Source organism: Thermobia domestica, chromosome 12 (assembly GCF_964235325.1).
Source record: "Thermobia domestica chromosome 12, izTheDome1.hap1.1, whole genome shotgun sequence".
NCBI classification, from domain to species: Eukaryota; Metazoa; Arthropoda; class Insecta; order Zygentoma; family Lepismatidae; genus Thermobia; species Thermobia domestica.
In genome coordinates this window covers 170085420-170112272 of record NC_137465.1, presented here as the reverse complement: position 1 = coordinate 170112272, position 26853 = coordinate 170085420, and the positions used below count along the sequence as shown (strand labels likewise).

Genomic DNA, 26853 nt, shown 5'->3' with positions numbered 1-26853 from the left:
GCACACTTCCAACCAGTTTGTTTTTTGTTAATATACAGCGATGTTAGTCAATCTGTCATCGGAAGAAACATTTTTTTTTCGTTTAACCTGTGCATCTCAATTTAGTGCACCATGAACAGTGTCTTATTTTTAACCTGTAACATTTAAATAGTGGGACTTTTGCACCACAGAACACAAAGTCCAGTAAGGTGTGACGAGCCAATGTCACCTTTACTGTGATCGTGATGACAGTTACTCTCTACAACTAAGAGAGAGACGCCAATGCAGAGATCTACGGAGGCAGCGTGATCTTCAAGACCGAACGTCGGAAAAAACCGTACTATGTGGGAAAAGGTACGTCACGCATATACGGAAGAATGCGTGCGGACTGGAAACACCAGACAGCAGTGAAGACTGGAATCCTTGAGGACATTTTCCATGAAGACAACTAACTTAACACGCGTGGACTAGAACTGTTGATATGAGTAAATCCAGTAGCTACTGCGAAATAAGTATCATTTTTTTTAACGTGTACAGCGTTTTTGTGAAAAGTTGTGTACAAAGTTTCATTCCGCCGAGGATCTATTAAATCGTTATCAAAATTACTTTTACGTCCGATTTATACTGGAATCCCTGTATGTATCCTGAAGGGTCACTTGCTGCTTGGTGAGTACAAAATATATAAAATGTTTTGTAACTTCTGTTTTTTCAGGTGGACGTCGTCCGGCGGCTTCACTAAACTTAACTGCAAATAGTACTCCTTGGTAATGTGTATTCTGTTGGTGTCATTAGACTCAGTATCATGTCACATGAGCCGCTACTATTTGTGTAGTCCATGAGTCACTTCGAGAGCGTATAATCAGGGTAGGACACATGAACTATGAGACCTGTGTAGATCTCAAAATCGGAACTTTCTTTTAAATTCTAAAAGTAGCATAGATCTACATAGGAGCATTTTGGATTATTCTATCTAATTGAATTTTGTTATTAAAGAGTCTCATCAATTTTTTTTTATTATTCAGTCTCTACCGCAACTAAAGAGTTCATAGTTCATGGGACCCACGATGACAGACAGTCTTCCCTGGTGTGACGCAAGACTGCTGTCAAATGAAGAGAGAGAGACATACCTCACCATCACTGGTACGCCTTCCTCTTCTCTCTACAGAGCCTCAGCCTAATTTGCTTTTTGACACCTCATGTCATATGCAAATTTCAACACACCTGTGCTTTAGAGGTCATTTTACATTTGGCACCCGAGCCTGAGGCTCACTCGTCAATTCACAACGTGGCTCCCGAGCGTGGGGCCATATACAGAAGGCTCTTGGGGTATTCACAGCTGAAAAAGACGGTTAGCACACAAGGAAAGGTATTTATTAAAATGTATTTCCTTGAAAACTAGATTTATATTAAGTGTTCAAGCTTTTCACCTGGTCTAGCAGTTAGTGCGTATGCCTTCGGTGCAAGGGGTTTCGGGTTCGATTTCCAGTAGGAGAGCATTGAACGCGTTACGAGTTCGTGTTTTATCTTAAATTCTATGTCACATTTCATATACCTACAAACAAATGCTGAAGGCTATTCCATTGACTTAATCATTATTCAAACGTTAACATTAAAATAAGCTAAACTATTTTTTATTTTTATTTTTTTTCGAAGAGGTACGTATAGTCTGCTTTAAAGCTTTTCTTCGTATGTCTATGTGTAAGGTTCCTTTCCAGTACTGCGGCTATATGAACCATTGATTTACAGCTTAACGTGTGAGACGAACCACTTAATAATATCTTAGTTACGAAGGAGCACTTATTTTTAAGGTTCTTCATCTAGCCAACCTCCACTTCCTTCAATTATAGTAAACAATTTAAAAAACAATGAGGATTGAATCATCTCCAAATGTTTTCCTATAAACCAGAAATTTGGGTGCGCAGCTTATGACGTCATAGTCGGTGGCTTCTGTACTTGTACAGTATACGAAAGTCTTGAAAATAATTATTAATTTGTAAAATAGCGTTTTGTAGAAAATGTCTGACCTACTTTCTATATTTTTATGTTCTTTATTGTCTTTACGTTAATCACTAAATTTCAAATAATGAGGAGGTGAGCTTAACCCTTGTCCGGGCAAGCTATTTTTGTAACGTAGACGGCAACTGGGGCCTTACCAATTCGATATGTTCATGACTTTAACTTCGAGTAAAGATAGAATAATTCAGAATTTTATGTCATCGAAATATTTATGGTTATTGAGAAATTCGAAAAAAAAAATATGACGCTACTGGGCCTGGGAGGCCCCGCTTGCCCGGATAGGGGTTAACGAATGAACAGTCTTAAATAAAATCTGCAAATATGCCACCAATCTTTGTTTACTTATTATAAATGAATATATTCTTGTATACCTATTTCAAATTTAAAATATATTCCATATATCTTTAACACATACAGTATAGTTGGCTGAGCTATATACTCTTTATATATATATATATATATATATATATATATATATATATATATATATATATATATATATATATATATATATAAATTAACATCAATGTGGAGACTTTATGTGCACAAAACCTCATTTTGAAAGCCTTGTGTTACGCGTGTTGTGAATTTGGATTACATGGCATCTTGCTGGTGTTCGTAATTTTCCTTTTGGAGTTCAAACGCTTCTTTGAGCAATTTGCATTTTTATCGCTACATAAGGAATACGGCGAACAGTCATGAATTTCGAATAGAATTGTTAAAACTAGGCTTAGGTGATCATTTATTTGGTAATATTCAGTGTTACTGATGTAAATTATGGCTTGCATGCTATCTTGTACTTTTATATATATATATATATTCGTGACCTGTAAGGCTAATTTTAACTCTTCAATATATTGAATAACTAAAGTCTAACCTTTATGGCTGTTAGACAGAGTTCGATTATTTTATGTGTTCAGTATATCGGATTATTTCTTGCTTTCTGGGAGAGAGATTGCTACCTTTTTAATTTGTATATCTCTCCAAGTTATTTCACGGTGTACCAGCTCTGACATTTCTGCGTCTTCATTAGCGGCTACGCGCATTAAGCATTCTGATAAACGAGAGCACATTATACGACCGGGGTCTCCAAACGTTTTACCCTAAGGACCACAATGACTTCTTCACTAAGTCCCAACAACCAAGACTTAACTGCTCATAATACCAACATACTGTAGCGCCATCTTATGGGGAGCTGCGGAATTACGCAAAACATCAGTTATGCTGGGTTAGCCAAAGTATACAGCCTCATCTTGTAGCGAGTAGCAGAACTAGAGCGTGTTCTGGAAAAGTTCTGCTGCGTGATCGCTTGTCTAGAATACACGAGTACTTTTGAGTGTGTTCCGAATATGTCCTGCGCACCGAGAAATTTTATAAATACGGGAGACAGCCGAGAGTTGGATAGTTTCAAATTTTGAGTTCGGAACGCAAATTCAATCAGAAAAGCGAAGTATAGTGTGAATAGTGTGTTTGTGACTATAATTTCTTAGTGAAAATACGGTAGGCTTGTAATGGTATTAATTAGCACTATTTTGAAGTTCCGTGCCTTTTATGTGGATCGGTGTCTTTTATTTGGTACTACTTTGTCAGACGGTTCTATCAAATCTAACTCAATTAACACAGTAGTAACAAACTTTTGCTGCCTTAAAAAGTGTTCCTGAACAAGGGGAAGTTCCATAATGCATCCTGTAAATAAGCTACAAGAGGTCAACGGCGCATACACTGAGTCAGCTTTTGGAAATGCCATTCTGTTAATTTTTCAACGTAGTTAAGGAAAAGTATATGAATGACTACGTAGAGTTCTCTGTGGCTGAATGGATGCCATGATTCGATAGCTGAGAGGTTCGTAGTTCGAAATCCGTCTCGAAAGCTGAAGTTTTTAAAATTCTTAATTTCCCAGATCTTAAGATCGCCACATGTTCTGCTATGGGGGTGACATGTAGTCTTTGAAGAAGGGAAAGAATGCAAATAAAGGCGTCTGTGAAGCTATGGGAACATTTTGTGACTTTTTTTTAAAAAAAAATCAGGCCCTAAAAAGGTATTTCAGAAAAATAGATTTCACAAGAAGCATCTTCCTAGTTTGATGTGATATGCAGTCTTTGAAGAAGTGAAAGAATGCAAATAAAGGCGTTTTTGAAGCTATGGGAACATTTTATGACTTTTTTTTCTTTTAATTCAGGCTCTAAAGACATTTCAGAAGAAAGAATGCAAGAGACATATAGTGATGTGAGGTGGAAAATTTTCCATTTCGGAAAATTTTCCGCTATATTTTTCCGGAAAATTTTCCATTCTAAGAAAATATCAGTAATCAAGTAAGATTTCCTCAGCAATCATGAAATTGATTGAATTCATGTATAGAAATGTTGAATTGAAAGATCGTTTAAAGAATCTGAAAATTTTCATGGCTCAGACAATTTTCAGTACTATGTAGGAACAAGTTAAACCATTTTTCATGAATCGAAATATTTTCTGCCTTATATGGAAAAATTAAAGAACTTTTTATGAGTCGGAAAGTTTTCATCATTTTGAAGCAAAAAGTAAAACCACTTGTTTGTAAATCGGAAAGTTTTATTGCTCTGTAGAAACAAGTGAAAGGAATTTTCATAGATCGGAAAATTTTCATCACTATGTAGAGACAAATGGAAAACACTTTTCATAGGCCGGACAATTTTGGATATTATGTATAGTGATGTTAGGTGGAAAATTTTCCACTATATTTAACTGAAAAAAGAGCTACAAAATTGAATTACTGTAGAGGAAAGTTAGCAACAAATTATAATTTTCCAATTAGCTTTCGGGAACCGGAAAATTCTCTAATATTTCAAGTTGGGGAAATAAAATTTTACACAGTGTTTCTCTCTCTCCCTTGTTCTGCGAGTTCCTTCGTTGCTAAGCGGTTACCATACGCGCCTTTGGCATGGAAAACCTGGCTTCGATTCGCAGCGGGAGCTCATGTAGTTCGGATTCCACGTTAATCAGTTGGTCCCGTTTTATATAGTCTCGCTGCTGAAAGGGGCGTTAAACTCAAAATCAACTCAATTCAACTCTTCTCTCTCTCTCTCTCTCTCTCTCTCTCTCTGTGTGTGTGTGTGTGTGTATGCAAAATGCAGAGAACACACATCCAGTTCGTAGAGTACAAATATCCCATTCTATTATTTAAAATTTCAATTTATTAAGTCATGAATATTTTTCGATATAAAAACATACTCCACTTATTCATTCGATTCATGAAAAATTGTTCCACTTGTTCCTACATAGTACTGAAGATTGTCTAAGCCATGAACATTTTCAGATTCTTTAAACGATATTTCACTTTTTAACATTTCTATATGATTTCAACCAATTTTATGATTGCTGAGGAATTGTTACTTGATTGCTGATATTATTTAGAACGGAAAATTTTCCGGAAAAATATAGAAGAAAATTTTCCACCTCACATCACGGCTAAACAACGATGTAGGAATAAGTGAATATGTTTTTACGAATCGGAAAATTTTCCGTTTCAAAATTTTCCGGAAAATTTTCATCACTGTACAGGAGAGAGAATTTTTCGATTCATGAAAAATTGTTCCACTTGTTCCTACATAGTACTGAAAATTGTCTAAGCCATGAACATTTTCAGATTCTTTAAACGATATTTCACTTTTTAACATTTCTATATATGAATTCAATATAATTTTATGAATACTGACGAATTGTTACTTGATCACTGATATTTGTTAAGAACGGAAAACTTTCCGGAAAAATATAGAAGAAAATTTTCCACCTCACATCTCGACTAAACAACGATGTAGGAATAAGTGGAGTATGTTTTTATGAATCGGAAAATTTTCATCACTGGAGACATATTTAGAGCTACAAAGCTCGTAAACCTGATTTCTGTTTTTTTTTTTCATCTGAATAGAAAGAGTATATTACGCCAACATCAACTTTAGATTAGGAAAGGTGAGAAGGAGAGCGAGTTGGATAAAATACCAGGAAAAATTAGGCGATCGAAACGTGTGTTTCTGAATGCCTAAGCACACGGTGCAAGAGTTTGTTAGTAATTTGGACTTAAACTTTTTTGTAACATTTTCAAAGGCATGAAATTTTCCGTCTTCCCGACGTGAAACGAATGACCCAATCTGAAACCCCATTATCTCGCCCGAATACGTTAAGGAGTCAATCCGTTAACATCTTAACAGGTAACAGCGATTTTAATGGTAACAATGTTTTTCCCATAAATGTAAGCAAACTTTTGAATTCTTATGTGATTTGATTTGATTTGATTTTAGCGTCCTTTTTAGCAGCAAGACTATATGAGACATGGACTCGGATCCGAACCAAATGAGCTCCCGCCGGGTATCGACCCAGAGTCTCCTACGTCAAAGGCGCGTACGCTAACCGCTTATCCAACAGGAAGCTTTTGAATTCTTACTGTTGCGATAGGTAGCTAGAACGATTATTTCGGCCGAATTTTCATGGAGTCAACCTGTTAATATCTTAAAGGGTAACGGCGACTTTAACAGGGTTCCTACTGGTCAGGGAAAATGGTACAGGTAAGGGAAACTCAGGGAAATTTTACAAAATATATTTTTTCTAACATTAATTGTACACTATTTTCAGCTTAGGCAGCTATTAATGATCACAGTATGGAATATTGCTCAGATTTTTATTGGTGGTAAGTGGAATGTACGTATGAGCAATTGATTATATAGAATAAATGTTCTCATATATAAATATTTAGCGTTATTTATTCCTTATTTATATGTCGACGTTATCCAACATCTGTCATGAAAGTCAGGGAATTTCCTGCCAAAGGTCGAGGAAGGCCAGGGAAATAGACTTCTCCAGATGAGTAGGAACTTTGTTTAACGATGGCTACCTATATCACATATTCCATACATGTAAGAGAATTTTTGAATTCTGTTTTTGGAATGTACAGCTAAGGCGATTATCTCTCCCGAGTTGATTACTGGAGTCAGTTTGTTAATGTTTTAACGGATAACGGTGACCTTAATGATGGCTATCTATATCCCGTATATGTAGCCTAAGCGAATTCTGGAATTCTGTTTGTTGCAGTAAATTACTAGAACAAATATTTCAGCCGAATTCGTTAATTCAGTCAGTCAGTTAACGGATAACATGGCTATCCATATCCCATACATAAAAGTTTCGCGTGATTCTCTTTACTGTATTTAGCAGAGTTTATTTTGTCTTAACTTGGTATGATGAATAAACATTGTAATCTCTCTCCTTTAACGAGGAATTGAAATATTTCTTCAGAGATGATTACTTAAATGTGTACTTAAAATATTTCCTCTTTTAAGTGTAATGCTCTGCAATGTCGCTCAATGTAAATACGTGAGGCACCCATAATACAATTATTTCTGGCGTGGTTTTTGGAGCTGAAATAATGTAGTGGGGATTGGCCTATTGTTGACGGCCGCGCTGTATTAGTATGCCATTCATAACCCTGATGTTGTTTCAAGACTTAAAGCACAGAAACTTTATAGAACTGAATTAACTTACGATAAAATAAACGATCGCTCCTGTGATTTCATAAGTAATGACATTATGAAATAGGAAAAGGGAAAAACACTTGTCTAATTTTTAGTCGCCGTTTATTAATATTATTCCCAAACTCAGCCTTCAGAATCAAACTTGAAAACTAGTGCTAACATCTTACGGTGACGTGGGTAGCCATTATTCAGAAAGTTTTTGATTTACGATATGTACTTAGCTCACCAAAAAAATATTCTAATTCGCTCAAAGATCTTGGTTCAAAAGAAAAACAATAATAATCGAGGATAATAATGTATGTAGATCTTAAAATAGGGAATATGATAAAAGAAATAAGTAAACCTTGATAAAAAAAAAATCCAAAATGTTATCTAAAGAGAAATGCCAACATAGAAGATAAACTGAATTTGTTATATTATTACAAATGAATACTTAAAACTGTGATGATTTGAACGTAACGATTTACATACGCATATGAACATTGTTATGTTAAATTACTATTATTGAATTGCTGCCATAGAAATGTGATAAATTGAATTTTGTGTGATGTGTGGTGAAATGTTTTTATTTAAAACTCTGTTTACGAAGAAGGAACAAGTACGTAAATTATATTTATTTCCAACTGCATGGTATTTTACGAAATAATAAAAGAAGTAGTGCTTTCTGATTTTTGAGAAGTAGTGCTTTCTGATTTTTGGAAAGTATCCTTAATCGCTTGGAACATATAACAGACTTGTTTTTAAATTCCTACTGATTGTTATAATTAAACGTGCGCTCGTTTAGTACATTTCATATGTCTTCACTTTTGTTAGCAGCTAGCTGTGAGTACAATAAGTAGAATACAGAAAATAAAAATGATAAAAAATGAAAGAATAATGTCTTGTACTTTCCTATATACCGTGGAAGAAAAAAAAATAACGCTCCAATGCAGAAACTGTGAAACCATGACATGTTTTTGCAAATTACACTTACGTTCATTAGCCGTCAACAGAGTGAATGTAATGAATTACATTCATTTGCTTATATTCGTTATTAGAAACCGTTGTGGCGCAAACAATTTTATGATAGCCAGTCATTAGTGTTGCTTGCAGAGTTAATTTCTTGTTCTTGTAATGTAATGCTCAAAATGTATAATTTAATTAGCATAGTACTGCGAACTTTTTTTTTTTTTTTAACCTAGGAAGTCCAAATGTACTCCTGAGCTGATATCGCTCTAGATAATAAGCCACGGTGATATCGGCTTAATATAGGCCTCACCGAAAACACTGTGATGTGAAGGGAAAATTAACGTATCAATTAGAACGTGTGGAAATTGAACATATCCAATTTTTTGATAAAAACGATCAAGCCATCGAACTACGTACTATCAAACTTTCTAACTGTAATTCACTCCGACTTATTCATTCTGTTTAAAACATGCATACTTCAATATCCTTTGTATCTGTTACTCACTAGATGCTTAAATGCAGTAAATACTTGGCAAGATCGCAAGAGCAAACTGTATTTTCGATGTTTCACTAGTCACGGGCTCCCAAGACATTTGTTCAGGATGAACGCAAAAGAAAAATAAAATCAAAATGAGCACCCGCACCATATTTTCAGCAGGGCAAAGAAAAAAAAGTACAATCATTGTAACAAACCATATTGAAAGACTCTTTAAAACAAATATTTAGAAGAAACAAATATGAAAACTATATTCCCTATTTGAAATTTGTCCATATTTAACGTTTTAAAAATGAAAATGAAATTTCTAGTTTCACGTTTTACGTTTAAGCCTTGCAGGCTAAAAGAGACGTATGATTAAGAAATTTAATTACGAAGAATTTGTGGAATGAGGATATGGGAGGAAACGTGAGCATTCCGAGAAAATTCACGGGCACAATTTTGTCCAATCTGACTAGTGAGATGGAACCAGAGATCCGCAACACCAGAGACGAGCGCTTTCCCACAGAGTCACAATGCCCCGCACTCCGTTGCATTTGTTTACAATATAAGAGGCCTTATCCGGACGAAATTAAAATACCGCTAATTTTACAGTAATTATGTGATATCTTCAAATAGATAAAAGATAATTGAAATTTGGAACAAGAGCGCCCTAGACATTATTATTTTGCGTGAGGTACCTTATCACAATTCATCTAGTGGCTGTCCGTTTTCAGACGTTTAGAAACGCGAAAATAAATGCCGATTTCAAAATGGCTCGAAATCGAAAGCAGATAAGTGAGTCGTGATAACGGTATCTCATGTAAAATGATATTGTCTAGGGCGCTCTTGTTCCACATTTCGATTATCTTTTATCTATTTGAAGGTCTTACATAATTACTGTAAAATTAGCGGTATTTTAATTTCGCCGGGAAAAATCTTCTTAGCACGAGGCCTTCGCAGGACTGAGGTCGACCAATCAGCATTATTTTTGTAAAGTTGGAAAATGTGTTGTTGGCACATCATTAGTCGTATCGCTTGTGTTGCTGGTATTCTTGATAGGCGGATAGTACACCATGCTAGACAATAAAATAGCCCCGCCTACTGTGTTACGGTTTCGGCATGTCAAAACCGTAACACATTTCAGAAATATATAATTTTATAATTGTAGTGTTTTGCTCAAACTGTTGGGTTTTAATCATTATTTTCCCAACAACTCTCACATAATTACACAAATGATCGTAGTATCACATGTGATGCTAGGTTGAGACGCAGCTGTTGAGTAAAGATAAACCTCAAGTTCCGGTGATAAGAGTCATATTACTTTCGAGATAACACTTCCTAAGTCAACAATGTCATTGCTGAAATTCGAAAATTAAACCTAATTCTAGCTCAGGATAAAATTTATTACTTCTAAATTCTTAATTTCGATTACATGTTACTAAACGATATTGAAAATATAATAATCTGTGCAGTAATTAACAAGGACAATGACTGCAAATTGACAAAAATTAAGCGGAATGACGAAGTATACTGTCGGTGTCATGAAATAGTTTTACTTATTGACACAGGTATCGATTCTGGATAAATTGTCCAGTTCTGAATTAAAATTAAAGAAAGAAAGAAAGAAAAGTTCACGTTGGAAACTGTTAATCACTAAGAGAGGGGAGAGCTATGATCACTTATGTTTTTTACCAGTTTTACCACTTACTTCATTGGGGACGATTCTGATTGTGTTCATATGTATAATTCCATTCGCTTCCTTTAATCAAAACCAAAAAATGGAAATGTAAACAGCGTGCCATTATTCGAAATGGTGGGAATAGAATTGCAATGTTCAGCAACAACATGTAAATGTGGCTGCTAAACCTCGTTTGTACCTTTTAACAGTAATACGATTAACGTTCGTCAAATAACTATAAACTCGCTAATTGCGTGTATGTGTGTAAATGCATACATATAGCAAAAGGACGGTGAGAAATGTGTTATTAGTGTTACATATATTGACATTAGCTTAGTTCAGAATATAGGAGATTATTCCCATTTAGGGATTGTGGGAAACGTATTTCTTCATATCCTATATTTTTGCTTTCCTGTTTGTATATGAAGAATAGTTTCCTGATTTTCGAGTAAATTCCATTATAAAATAGTTATAACAGTTATACATAGTAGCAGGTGTAGGTTAATGTTTTTAATTTCTAACCGAGGCGTAACCGGTTCGAATCTCATCACCAAACACCCTGACTCATGTTTTTACTTAATCTCATCAGGAGAGTGACATACGTAGTGGCATAATTAAATTATCATTTGCATCTTCTGTAGTGGGTGTTTTCAATGTAAAACGGACTTCCCAGTTCTATTGGAAACTTTGCAAATCAGTGATTATCGTTGTTCTTCGTGTTGCAGGTATATATATATATATATATATATACATATACAGAGTGTTTCAAAAAACGCCGACAACGTTTGGGAGATGGTTCCTGACACCAAAATAAGACGAAAAGTATAGGCCAACGTGGGTGCACAAATGCTTCCTTTCGGAGTTATAGGCTGCCGAAAACATGAAAAAATGAACTTTAAAAATCCATAGCTTCAGAACTATGGGATCTACCGTAGTCGGGTCAAGACTTTACTTAGGAACTAATATGTGGTCTATTCAAAAATACATGTTTCAGAATCCAAAGGTACTCAGGCAAGAATTTTTGTACAGGCAGTCTGGTTACGGGCATATAATCTGAAGTACTCAATAACTACCTCTATATAAAAAAAAAAATGTTGCGGAAGTACTGCAGGATTCTGAAGCATGTATTTTTGGATAGTAAAGTTTTGACCCGACTACGGTATGGCCCATAGTTTTGGAGTAACGTACCTTTAAAGTTCATTTTTTTCACGTTTTCGGCAGCCTATAACTCCGAAAGGAAGCATTTGTGCACCCAGCTTGGTCTATATTTTTTGTCTTATCTTGGTGTCAGAATCACCTCCCAAACGTTGTCGGTGTTGTTTTGAAACACCCTATATATATATATATATATATATATATATATATATATATAATATGAAAAAAGCTTAATTATTTAGAAGGAAGCACTGTCTTCTAATTATGAAAATATTGGTTTAGAATTCACTTGAAAGATGTGGCTAGGTCCGAAATCGTTTTCTTCCTAATGCAAATTATTTCAGGAAATTGTCCGGGGAGAAATGTCCCCTTTTCCCGGAGCTCAAAATTTTCTTCCTGAGACCATATCTTATGCTTAATGTGGATTAACAATTTTTTTGCAGAACAACTTTTTCATCCCCTCCATCGTCCTCCGTACATTGAAAGTCTCCAGGAGAAAGTATTCTGAAATCATCTCTGAAGTTATAAACTGAGGGTTTTTACTTAGTTCCATTAGGGTTTTTACTTAGACGCGATGTTGTGCGTGTAAAATGGAGTTTCCATTTCTATCTGAAACTGTTTACAAATCAATGATTATCATCTCTCTTTTTGTTGCAGATTGCAGACAAAAATACTCTCATTAATTTTATGCCGTGTCGTATTTATCTATTCAAACAACTTCCTATTGTCATTTTTAAAAAAGTTAAATTATTTTGAGGGAAACGCTGTCTCCTACTCATGAAAGTTTATATTGGTTTTCTGACAGAATGTTATTTTCTGCAGGATTGTGGTGCATTTTAAATTTCTGATATTAGAGGATGCGGAACGTCTACTTTCTGTGATTCTTTTACACAATTTTTTTCTTTTTTTGATAACACATACACAAAATATGGTAACACATACACAAAATATGGTAACACATACACAAAATATGGTACGCGCACTATGAACTATTTATTACGAGACTAAGTAATCATAATTCTGAATGCTATGAACAAGGAGGACAGGATGTTGTTGAGTGAACAGGGGTCGATTTTACCCTCAGGGAGTTCAGTTATCCGTATAATTCCAAAATAAAATTTCTCGAACTCCTTTTTCAAATTAGTTTAAAATATATAGGGTGGAGCAGGGAAGTGGGAAATTTTGAATCTAGAATTAATAATATTGTATACCGGCATTTATTTGAGCCCGATGAGACAACATTGAGAAGGCTTTGCCATTTATTAATAGTGAAGTATTGAAATTGTGCGAAACGTGTGTTCGCTGTGAAAGCATTTGGTAAGAACAGTGACAATTATGGACCCCGAGATACCCCGAATTCAGTGTGTGCGATCTCTCTCTGTGGCGAATCTATGGAGGTATCTCGATAGCAAAGAGGATAGTACGCGTCCTGCAAACATCGTTGAACTGAAAATTAAGGTTAAAGAAGAACTCATTGGCGTTCCTGAAGACAAGACTGAGCATTTCAGCTAATTTTCAGAGCATACTACTATTATAATGTGTTCGACGAGATGGAGCACATCTTTTCGATATCATCTTCAATAAGTAAAGGGACATGTAAATGCCATAAGTAATGGCATACTCTATACATGCATCTCAGTCATCAAATTATTTTTCTTGTGTTGATTAGTGCATTTTACGTCAATTGAAAATTTCCCGAAAAGAATGGAAATGGCAGCCATCCCTGCGCCAAACTATACTAAATATGATTGTTATGGCCAAAGAATATTATCGTAAAGATGGTGCCCATCTAAGGGATGTAATCTTCAGACACTGAACACAATGCGAAACTCCTGTCCTTTGGCAATATGTTCCACATAGTTGGTAAAAATGTGTTCAACATGCTCCACAAATGCATTTTAAACGTGTCCTATCAATATGACCCACCCTATATGTTGTGCGATGAGATTGTGTAAATTGTTAAAATACAGCTGTTAGCTCATGTTAAAGCAGATTTCTTATTAACGTTCGAATTAAACGCACTCTGTTCATATATAAATGTCTTGACTCTGCTTTCAAATATGTTTTGGAGTTTTATTACTAATAGCCTACAACGAACGAAGCAAATTTAGTTACAATCTGAACTTCAGGTGTCCTTGAGAGTCGTCGTGCTTTGTAGGCGTAGCGGAAACTTTTTCTTTTTAAGATATTTTTTTGGGTCAGGCTTAATTTTGTGGGTGGTTGGTAGTGTCGTAGAAAGACCAACGCGTCTTGATTACAAATGTTTGACTGAATGGTAGGTGGAAGGACGTTATCAGATCGAATCAAAGGCTCCGGCTTTATCTCCTTTCTTCTCACCGATGAATTGAAACTTTTTTATTTCTTTCCTTTTCATCCCGTCTTTAGAAACTAATGAGGTCGCTCCATTTAGCAGGTCGATACTCCTTGTGAAGATGAAGTGTTGAATTGAATTGAATGGGGCATTCCATGCTTTATTTGGCCATTGCTCACTGACTTATATATTCAGTTCGATCACTGGATCTTCATTCACAATAGTTATATGAAATTCCACAATATTTATTCACTTAGAATTAACATATCACGGACAATATCACCTCATTTCATCGTACAATGCTCGTCATTTAATAATAATAATAATAATAATAATAATAATAATAATAAAATAATAATAATAATAATAATAATAATGGTGCCATATTTTTTTTACAAATTAAGAATGATAAACTATTAAGAATAAAAAATTTAAAAAGTTTTTATATACATATTTAACCATAACACAAACTAAATACACTGTATAATAAAATATCGTGACAAGTAGAATAAAAGTGCAGATTTACAACAGCTATAGTTTCTCAAATATTCGTATTTTTGTGAGAGAATTTCTGTGCGTGTGAACTGTATTTGAAATTATAGAAATACTATTACTTTTAATTTCAGGTTGGGACTTAGTATCGGCCAGTGATCCAGAATGTTTAGGCGTTCTACATGGACTTGTGGGGAAGATCCAAGTACATCCTGGTATGTTGATTCCAAGTGTATCATTTAAAAAATCATATATATTCTATATATTGTTATTTTTCTTTCCATGTTGTTTTAAAATTTCCATGTTACTCGCCAATCTATGGTTGAGGTAAGAAAGAAGATAATATATTAATTTTAGATGTTGAGTATAGTATGACAGATCTTAAGCACATTAGAATGAAATGGAATAATGTAATAAATGTTGAACTTAAATGGACAGCGTACAATATAATACCATTCTAAGTAGACTTCAATTGCGTAGTACGTAATAGCGTGTTTTTCTTTCTTTTCTGCTGGCGGCCGTGGTGGCTCAGTGGTAGAGCGCTCACCTCTTGTGCTTGGGCTCCCGGGTTCGATCCCAACCCCCGTCAAGTGAATCTTGTGGTGGACAAACACCGTGTGCGTGGGTTTCCTCGGGATTGTCCCGTTTCCTCCCACTTTCTTCATTCCACCATTTCATTCATTACTCATCATCAGCGTCTCCTTTAGCCTAACCGGCATAATCGTGGGACGTAAAACTCAAAGATATCATTTCATTTTTCTTTCTTTCCTGCGTTTAGTAACGATGCCAGCACCGAGGGCAAATTCAATATTAACATTGGATCCAAACCACATAGGGTGTCGCCGGGAATCAAATCAATTTCTCTTTCATTAATCATTATAATAAATGCTCTGTCATTCCGGTCTTCAGTTAACCTTTCTGGACGTAAGAATAATTATTCCCCCTTTCCTTTCTTAATTTTATCATTTTTCCATACCTTCATTCATGTTTCATAGAACCCTGGCGAGAGCTCATGTGATTCCGATTTCACGTTAAGCTGAAAGGGGCCCTAACGTGAATCCAACAACGGTAACTTGCTGTAAAATACAATTTCTTCTCAATATTCGTAGTAGTTACATTTCTTCTTCTTATCTCCAATATTGTTCTTTTCTCCCCAATTATATCTAACACTTTATCTTGGGTTTTCTGTTTGATACAGCTAATTCTTCATTTTTCCTCCAATTTAATATGTGGCAGTTAACTGTGCATATTATGAAGAATGTATCCTCCCACTGATGATTTGGCACCCTCGTGGGGAATGCTCGGGAGTCTTATGTTAGACCTGAAGAGGACGTTTAGGACTGCCTAATAATATTAATAAGCATTTGGGTGATAATACTGTTTTGTGACTATTCTTAAATTTATTCGCCGGATAAAAAAGCCGTTTTCTGAGGCTTTTCGTTAATTTTATTACGCATAATTTTATTGTTATTCCTATTCTTTTAGTCATTTTTTTGCGACCCCTAGTTCATTTTTTAAACTTTTGTTGTATTATTTTATTATTTCATTGAATTTCAGTTTTATTTTTGATCATTTTTCTTATTAATGAATATTATTTGTCGGCCATTTGCCATATATATATATATATATATATATATATATATATATATATATATATACACAGGGGTAGGACAAAAAAATCTAAAACTTGCAAAAGTGTGAAAATCATACCTAGTATGGTGTGTGGCCTCCTTTTACGTCCAAAACAGCTTGGATCCGATGTGGAATGGTCATATACAGCTCCTGAATCGTGGTGTGTGAAATTTTGTACCATTGTTCCTCCAAAACATGCTGCAGTTCCTTAAGGGATGATTTGGAGGGTAATGAGACCGAATACGCTTTTCTAATTCAGACCACAATAGCTTAATGATGTTCAGATCTGGTGATTGTGGGACCCAGGGGAGGTGTGATAGCTCCTGGTCATGCTCCTCAAACCATGATTTCACAGTTTTTGCAGCGTGACAGGGTGCCAAATCACCTTGGTAGATGCCATCACCATTAGGGAACAATATTTGGACCATGGGTAGAACCTGGTCCTCCAAAATGGCCTCATACGCCTTAGCATTCATCATTCCATGCAGGGCTATGATAGGACCTGCAGAAAACCACGATATCACTACCCATACTGTAACAGAACCACCCCATGCTTTACAGTTGGGAGCCGACAGTCTGTATCATAGGCCAGCGACAGCATTTTCCATACGTAAACACGACCGGTTGTTGGAAATAAAGTGAAGGTCGATTCATCGGACCACATTACGTATTTCCACTGCTCATGAGTCCATTCCTTGTGGTTCTTGCACCACTGGATACGCCTCTTCGCATTTATTGCTATGACCAGGGGTTTGGCGATAGCGGCCCTGCCATGAATTTTCATTTTATGAAATTCCCGTCGCACTGTTTTCGATGAAACCGGATTCTGTAGGCCGGAATTTTGTTCAGACGTAATTTTCATTGCAGTGGTCTTCTTTGTGGCTGCTACAATCCGTGTTAATGCCTTCCGGTCCCTATCTGACAGGATTGTCTTTCAACCACTGTTGTGCTTTGCAGACGTCGTTTGCCCATGAATTGTGTATGCCCTTGTGACATTGGACACAGTGCCTTTCGATTCCCCCACAATGTTCGCCACTGTTGCCACTGAAGCTTCAACCAGACGGGTACCAACGATCATGCGTCTTTGGAAGTCTGTCAGGTCGCCCATTTTACCGCACCACTTTCACACCACGACACTCACAGGTGAACTGGTTACTGCTGACGGAAGAGGAAGGTCCACATGACATATTGAAAACAAATACGATCGGCAACCGAAACACAGTGGAGGGCCAAACTTACGTGTCCTGTATGAAGTGTTTTAGATTTTTTTGTCACCCCTGTATATAATTTCTGAATCAAGATGAGGTATCGCAAATCCATGCCCAAAAATGTCGTCGTCCTTTTGTGACATATGATGTGGAGTTTTTGTTTCTTGAACAGAATCACGAGCTTTCAGCCCTTAACTTTACTTCCTTCCTTACCTCCCGTTTTAACCATGAGCGTTCGCAGATTCAGTGTGCTCTTCCAGCATTATTCGTTTTTTCCCCCTGTGCTGTACGATATTCCCCAGGAACTATTTTATTAGTATTTTTTAAAACTCTGTATTCAGCGATTCACAACGTGATTTTTTACTTGTTTGTCTGAAATCTTCCTCTTACCGTTACTGTTAATTTCTTCTCACATTTCGGGGGCCGCGGTGGCTCAGTGGTAAAGCGTTCACCTCTGGTGAATGGGGTCCCGGGTTCAAACCCTGCTTCCGCCAAGTTAACTTTGTGGTGGGCAAACACCGTGTGCGTGGGTTTTCTCGGGGTTCTCCCGTTTCCTCCCTCTTTCTTCATTCCACCATTCCATTCATTTCTCATAATCACCGTCTCCTTTAGCCTAACCGGCATAACCGTGGGACGTAAAACTTAGAGATTTCATTTCATTTTTTTCTTTTCACATTTCCAATTTTAACAAACAATACCACATATCTCCTATCATTAAAATAGTTTTGTTCTTGATTTAGTGACTACTTTTATCATCTTTTTAGTATTAATCTTTACCCCATTGTTCTTTACCGCTTTTCCTCAAGTTTTCTAACATCTTACTTTTTGAATCAGATTGACTCAGGTTTCGACCGAGAATCAGAACTGTATCAACTGTAAAACGTATGTACGATATATAGTTAGGTTCTCATGCGATTGCGGTTTGCGTCAGTGACACGCAAAATTTGTCATAGTAAATGTAATTGCTGGTTGCATTTTTTTTTTTTTTTTTTTTGCATTACGACTCGCAAATTTTGCGCAGACCAGTACATAATGAGTCCCCTAATCCTTCTGTAGTTAAGAAAGTCTTCACTACTTCCTGTAAATACGAGTCCATACAGGATTCAATAAAGTTGTGGAAATCAACATCACAACCAAGCTTCCGATCTGGTTTTACTTTCTACTATTGTATTCTTACTGCTGTTTGGTGGTTCAGTTACGAAGTGCATAGCAAAAGTACGTGTCTTGTCGTTCTAATTTCCAAGAACAAGAAATATAGGAAACTAACCTGTATGTGTTTCTCAGCATTAGCATGGAGTGACTGTGTATTATCCATGTTGAAGATGAAATTGCTATTTACCATTTGCGGTCGTGTCTCAGTGAATTTTGGCTGAAATTCTGTATCCAAAAGTGTACGAAAATGTTCGCATGTGATTGTATGATGTTTCGGAACAGTGAGACAATATCACTCCCTGGGAATTCCAGAAAATACCATACAGCACCTTCTCATTGGATGCCACCTGACTTTTTTTTTTTTTTTTTTTGGTGGTGAATCTGTTTCCACTGCATCGACTGCCTTTTTATTACTGTGTTGAATAATGGAATATGTGATTCATCCATTGTCACAACACTTTTCGAGTAATTGCGTCCCTCTCTTCTGAAGCGTCTCATTGCAACACTAGGTCAAATCTGTGTGCCTCTTTTTCATTTAAATACTCGTGTAACCCAGCGAGGGAGAAAAAAGGCCTAGTTCGTTTGTAAAAGAGTGGTGCCGTCTACATTTTATATTGCCGAATAATGTTGCCTACAAGACGAGATAGTTTTCGTGATGGGATACAAGACAAGACATCGCTTTCACGACAAGTTTCCTAGGCGAAACAGCCTCAAACCTTGCTTCGTAGCTAACCTTATCGCCGTTTTTAGTGGGTAAGGCTCGTGGTGTATTTGGTGATTTTCAAGAACTGTTGTGACTACGTCATACTCAAATGCACTGACATAAAAAGTGCTTCATAAAGTCACTTGAAATGATTTGTTTGTTTGTTCTGATACACGGGAGACAAACTACTTATTGCTGCAAGTCAACAATACAGAGTTGCAATTCTCATATATGTAGATGTTATTTTAAATTTAAAATTAACATTTAAATTCTCTTATTCGTTTCCATGCAGTGAAAATGTTTGCGTGGGTAGAGTAGAGAGGATCCTGCGATGTCGTTTCCACATACATACAAAGATAGCTAACCATTGAGTTGATTTTAAGTAAACGTTGTTTATATATACACACACACATACATTACAGTTGTTTATTGAGTGGAAATGTTAATTTTTGAGAAAAAAAAGAAAGAAAAATATTTGTTGAATTGCCCCTCCCTTTGAAACCCCGTCTGTGTATACTCATCCGCGGGATGCTTTTGAAACTTCAGCTGGATTGACGTCACCACATTTTCGCGTGGGTTGTTACATAAAGAGACAGAGAGAGAGAGATGGCAATGTCTGAAATATGAAAGGTATTGTCAATCGTATAATCCCGTTTTAATTGTATGAGTTTTTTCTCCTTCTCATTTCTCACTTTTCCCCTCTTCGTATCCAGATTCAAATGTCTTTATTTCAGTCGATCGATTCCTTTATTTCACTTGTAAGCTCTCGCTGGAGATGATATTCCTCTGTCAGTAAAACTTAAAACGGGACAGAAAGTAATTACCGATCAGTTTTTTTTCTCTAGCGGCTAAGGATATGTGTGAGTAGCATATTTTAAAGTAATTTTGTTACCCTTAAAGTATTGTAAGAATAACGGAAGAGTCAAAATTGGTAGTAATAACGAGAAAAGCTGGCAGTTACTCAATTTATGTTGAGTTAATTTTCAAATCTGTTAAATATGAGGTGTTACCTCAAAAAACCGCCATTTTCTTCTTCGTTTTCTACTACTACTGCTAAATAAATAAATAAATAATAGTAATAATAATAAAAACAGAATTATTCAAAAATAATGAACCAGTTACATGAAACTATATTTTATTAGCAAATGTCCTACTTCAAATTTCCAGCGAAGTTACAAATATTTTACTGATAATCATGCTTAATTTCCTGTCGTATTGCTGTTCAATGTGTCGTCCATCACTTTCAGCACGATCAGTATCAAGGTAAGAAGAGATTTGCCCTGAAACGCATGGCACCTTATTACGATCCACTAAGTTGATTGCTATTATTATGTATTTGCTGTCTTTAAACTGTCAAGTATTCTTGGAATAAGGCCGACAATTGTTGAATTGCCTTCGAAAAGCATGCTCCACCTTGACAAGCGAACCGGCTTTTGCACTCTAGAGCGCGTAACGCCTTTAGCTGAGGTATTGTCATTCCGAGTGTAAAGAAATTATTGAGCGTTGAGGGGTACGAACACATCCAGGGCACCCTACTTACAACTATGCAAAACATAGAAATCTACCTTTCAAATGGTCGTTGAGTCATTTTGGAAAAATCGTTGAAAGCTAGAAATAGGGCTTCGGAATAGATTTTTTTTTTGTATAATCCTGTATGATAATTTTACTAGATTTTCTTAGCTCAAATGTATGCTGAGAAATCGCCAGCGTAACGAGCTTTAAGTATCATGAGCAAAATTCTGATCACTCTATTTTGTAACACTTTCTACGTTAGGGGACACTGTACTCTCCAGATTTTAATAATAGGTTGGTGCGGATGAAATATTCTCTTTGACGTCTGGTGGGAAACTCACTTGAACAGCACAACATAGGGATGAACTAATAATACGCATCTAACGTCACAAACTCAGTACATGCACCGCAAAAAGGATCAAGCAAATAACAGGACGTTGTTGAAACAAGGTCGTATGGAAGTTCACAATGGTGAATACACAGTTGCGAGTGATTTTTCTTTACCAGGCTTAAACTTGAACCTTCTGCAGAGCAAGCGATAAGAAGCTTTAATTGTACGCTTCTGCAGAAATGACTAATGAACGCACCATGCGCCGTTGGTTCGTCAAATTTCGTTCCAGTGACACAGCAGTACAAAATGAGCCCTATGGACAATGTCCAACATAATGTTGGAATTAACTTCTGAAGAACGCCGTGAAAGCAGACCCTCGGAAAAGCGTTCGTGTCATTGCAGACGAGTTAGCCATAGACTGTACCACTGAAGTAATTGGACTTAATGAGTGGGACATGAGTTAAAACCAGTCAACAAATGTCACCGTCTGCATGTTTACAGTTCTCTGAGTATAAGGGATAACCAGGAGAGTTTCCTGCATCGGATTGTCACTTGAGGTGAGAAATGAGTCTGCTTTGAAAGTTGTAGACAGTCAGGGCAAAATGGTTGGATCATAATCTAAGTCACGACCACCCACAGAAGGTGTTGTTGCTGGTATAATAGTTTGTGATGGGAGTGATCTATCATGTCCTCTGACGAGGTGAAACCATCCATACAGATCGATGAACTGCTGAACCCCATGAAAGGCACAGCAAACTATTCCTCAAGTATCCAGCAGTGATCAAGACATAGTATCCTTAAGTATCACAACAATGCTTTCGCGCAAAGGACAGTGAAGTTCTCCATGATTTGTACTATGACATTCTTCCTCACCTGCCGTGTTCTCCCAATATCTGTCATGGGGACTACCACTTCCGAAATCTCGACCTCTTTTTTAGAGAGAAGACCTTAGGCAGTGCCATGTGCAGTTACGGACTTCTTTACATGGTAGACTCGAGACTTTTTTTCGTCAGGATTGTCAAAAAAGAGGTGCAATAAATGTCAGTTTATTTCGCGTTTGTTGTTTTAATTCGTATTGTGTAAGATTATGGAAGTAATAGTGCAAAGTGAGTGATTTGAATAGGAAAGCGCTACCGCCCTACGCCAAATAATTCAGTTCGATACTACAGAAAACTACAGTATTTTGATATAAGTAAACAGACGCCCGTAGGATTTCGTTGAAACATCAAGCGAAGCGAACGGACGTGGACGATGATGACACTAGCGTATGTGAGCATAACAGTACATCAAGTGGTAGCACGAAGCGCGAACGTGGCTGTGAAAAACTGACGGAGTTCACTCGAAGCCACATAATTGGGCATTGGCAGTTTGGTAGAAGTTAGCGCTATGAGACAGTTGGAGAGTTACCTGGATTAAAAGGTAGCAAACTCTGATCAGAAAACCAGAAATAATGTCACCTGGAAACCGATGCGCTGGCCATTTCATCATTCAGTCAAACGTGAGCCATCAGGCTGGCCAAAAAATATTGCATGACGGTACGTCAGGAAGTTTAATTTATCACTTCTTACCAAATTTCATCAGTAATTCAACACTGTATAACTAAAGAAAACTGAAAATAACGTTACTTCTTTCTTATCTGTCTCACCTGCAATTCACCTCACATCGGTGTACTGAAATAAAATACTAAACTTTGTCACAATAACCTATGAAGCACTCTTGCCAACCAAAAGTGATTCACTAGTCAACATAAAGACCATACTACTATAGCTAGAAACATAAAATTTGGACAGAAAAGTCCCTTGCCATGAAAAGAACTGATAAGAAAGGATTTCTAAAATATGTACCCTAAGAGAGGTTAAAGGGTGTTCAGATCTTTTTTTCCAAGTGCGAAGTATGTCACATTAGAAAGATAAAACTTGGCATATAAGCTTCCTATTGAAAATAATTGAATATTTTTCAGTTTTTTTTTTTTTTAAGAAAATTTCGCTCCTAAATAAGTAAAAGAGGTCAATTTCTATCAATTAAATTTCGACTCTTGATTGTGGAACAGACAGATCTGAGGATTACTCAAGCTTGAAGTGTGGAATTTGGTTTTTAAACTCTGAATTAAAAATAAGAGAAAATGTTTCGACACTCCCACTTCTAATGGGAAAAGGGATCCATTTCTATAACATTCAAATTTCAGATTCTTTATACAGAAATTTTGAATGTGAGTATTCGTTAAAGTTAAAGGTAAGAAGTCTGGTATATTAACTCCTAATTGAAATTAATCGAAAACGTGTTTCAGCCTTTTCAAAATTTCGGCTCCTGAAGGGAAAAATGTTCAGTATTAAAATTTCGATTTTTATGCAAAAAATGCTTAATGTATTTCGTTGTTAGAGGCGTGAAGTTCGATATACGTATAAACTCATGATCAAAAATGAGTAAATGTGTATTGCAGCGTTTTCGACAATTCCGCTTCTAAGAAGAAAAAAGGAACAATTTTTACAAATTCAGATTTGCGGTTTTATGTTCATTTAAACCTTACTAGCTGAATCTGCGCTGTCTACTCAGCGCATCGTTCAGTTATGATCATGAATCTCCTTCCCACTGTGCTGTCTCGTTACTCACACAAGTAAAGGATAGAAGACTCACAAAGGAAGTGAAGTGCTATGTATAGATGTTGAAGTGAGTTTGTAGCAAATTTGTAGAAGTAACACGGTGGAAATATTTTTTCTAATAAATCCATATCCGTCTGAATACGCCTCATTGCGTCTCTTGAGGCCTTTCAAGTTGCCAGCATGAAATAGGTTTTGCCAGTCAGATTTAACCAAAGCATCTGCAATGTCCGTCAACCCACAATACGCAACTTGTCTACTGGTTGCGTAACACCGCAAATTCGGCCTGCAATGTCAATCTTACGGGCTCAAAACGGCCCCTAAAATGTTGAATAGAACAATAACGTCATGGTTTTTGAAAATTTGAATGAGAACTGGACAATCTTACACAAAATTTGGAATCGATCAGTGAACACGTGACGTTTCTAGCACTTGTGGTTTTCGAGATCTCATTGTCTAAAGGATTGGAGACAAACATATAAACTAAACATTTTAATATATAGACTAGCTGAAGCTGCGCTCTCTACACAGCGCATCATTCACCTATGAGCGTGAATCTCCTTGTCATTCCTCACAACATCTGTACATATCCCTTTGCAGACACAAGTGAAGTTGCAAGATTTGAGCTACTTCCGGTTGGAGTTTTTAATTCATGTACGACCGGTGTTTACTTTCTTAAGCATGCAGTATGTAATAAATACATTACACAAACAATTAATTATAACGTCAGTGATATACGGTGTTTATTAAGCAAAACACTCCAAACAATAAAAATTCATCTAAGACTGAAGAAATTATTATCTTTCGTTTTCCATTATCATTTGGCCATGAAACAAACGCCTGAGAGATAAACAACTCCTATATACAATTAAGTCGTGTTGGAATGCAGAACTCGCAGGATATACTTTAGTTTTTTTAAAGAGTTACAAGATAAAAAATCTCCCTTTTATAGTATCCTTTACAATTTTTTTAAAATCACGACGTCTTTAACTCTTGTCTGTGAAGGGACATGTAAAAAGATGTTGTGAGGAATGGCAAGGAGATTCATGCTCATATGCGAATAATGTACTGTGTAGAGAGCGCAGGTTCAGCTAGTCTATCTATTAAAATGCTAAAAAAAAAAAAAAAAAAAAAAAAAAAAAAGCTATAAAAACGCCTGATTTCCAACCTCTAACTTTGGATTTCAAATCTTTGACTTACGGTTATTTGTGATTTCACGTTTAACAAAGACAATATTTTGAAGTATGTATACTTTAAGTAAATTATTATTTAAATACATCTTTTTCTATAAAGTTTATGTTTTAAGATTATTGTTCAAAGCCTTTGTATTTTAATAAGCCTTCTCCAAAATCAAAGCAAATGAATTGTGCTGCCATCTTTGGAGTTCTTTTAAACTATATGTTTGTGGACAATCCTTTCGACAATGATATCTCGGAAACTACACGCCCTAGAAGGATGACGTTTTCACTGATCGATTTCAAATTTGGCATAGATTGTCCAGTTCTAATTGAATATTTTAAAAACATTGCCATTATTTCTTTATTACACTTTTACGGGTACACTGGAAGTGCTGAAATTAAAAAAAAAAAAAAAAAATAAAGGAATACACACATTGTTTTATATAGGGGTTGTATATGTCTCAGGCGTTTGTTTCGTGGACAAATAATAATGGAAAAGTAAGGATAAAAATTTCTCCAGTCTAAGATGAATCTTTATTGTTTGGAGTGTTTTGCCCAATAAACACCATATTTCACTGACATTGTAATTAATTGTGTATGTAATGTATTTGCTTATTATATACTGCATGCAAGAAGAATTAAAACACTGATCATACATGAAGTAGAAACTTCAACTTGAAGTAGGGTCAAATCTTGCAAACGGTGCGAGATATGGAAAAAAATAATCGAAAAAACCTCTCCTTTATAGTATTCTTTAACGATTTTCATCACGATGTCTTTAACTTTTGTCTGTAAAGGTACATTTACAGATGTGAGGAATGGCAAGGAGATTCATGCTCGTATGAGAATGATGCGCTGTGTAGAGAGCGTAGGTTCAGCAAGTCTATCTATTATAATGCTACAATAGCAACAAAAGCGCTTGAGCGCCAAACTATGACTTTGGATTTCAAATCTTTGATTTACGGTTATTTGTGATTTCACGTTAAACAAAGACAAATATTTTAAAGTATTTGTACTTTAAATAAATTATTTAAATAGACCCGTTTTTCATAAAGTTTCTTTTCTAAATTATTGTTCAAAGCCTTTGTATTTTAATAAGCCTTGTCCAAAATCAATGCAGATGAATTGTGTTGCCATCTATGGAGTTCTTTTAAAACTATACGTTTGTGGGCGTTTATGTATTTCTGGCCTATCCTTTCGACAATAAGATCTCGGAAACTACAGGCTCTAGAAAGATAACGTTTTCACTGATTGATTGCAAATTTTATGTAGATTGTCCAGTTCTAATTGAATATTTAAAAAATCATGGCCATTATTTCTTTATTATATTTTTACCGGTGCACTTGAAGTGCTGAAATTAGGAAAAAAAACTAAAGCATCATATTCTACACATTATACATTCCAACACCACATTATTGTATAGAGGGTTACATATCTCTCAGGCGTTTGTTTCATGGTCAAATGATAATGAAAGACGAAGGATGACCATTTCTCCAGTCTAAGTTGAATATTGTTTTTAGTGTTTTGCCCAATGAACACCATATATCACTGACATTATAATTAATTGTGTGTGTAATGTATTTGCTTATTACATACTGCATGCAAGTAGAAAGAAAACACTGATCATACATGAATTAAAAACTCCAACCGTAAGTAGGCTCAAATCTTGCGAACGGTGCGAGATATTGAAAAAGTAATGAAAAAAAAAAATTCCCCTCTATGGTATCTCTTGCCAATTTTTATCACGTCTTTCACTTGTGTTTGTAAAGAAACATGTAGAAATGTGGAGAATAACAGGGTGATTAATGCTCATATGTGAATGACGCGCTGTGTAGAAAGCGTAGTATAGTTTAAAAGAACTCCAAAGATGGCTGCACAATTGATTTGCATTGATTTTGGAGACGACTTATTAAAATACAAAGGTTTTGAACAATAATATTAAAGAATAAACTTTATAAAAAAGATCTATTTAAATAACTCAC

At 35.9% G+C, this 26853-nt stretch overlaps 1 protein-coding gene across 2 annotated transcripts in view; it reads left to right on the top strand.

Annotated features, from left to right (window-relative positions):
• The window catches only part of sp3 (phosphatidylinositide phosphatase spermathreecae), a 240709-nt gene that overhangs the window by 43054 nt on the left and 170802 nt on the right, over positions 1 to 26853 (top strand). For both annotated transcript variants that reach the window (XM_081734389.1, XM_081734388.1), the window contains exon 2: positions 14693 to 14773. In XM_081734389.1, the coding sequence (XP_081590515.1) occupies positions 14693 to 14773 (81 nt within the window). The remainder of the gene's footprint in view (positions 1 to 14692; positions 14774 to 26853) is intronic.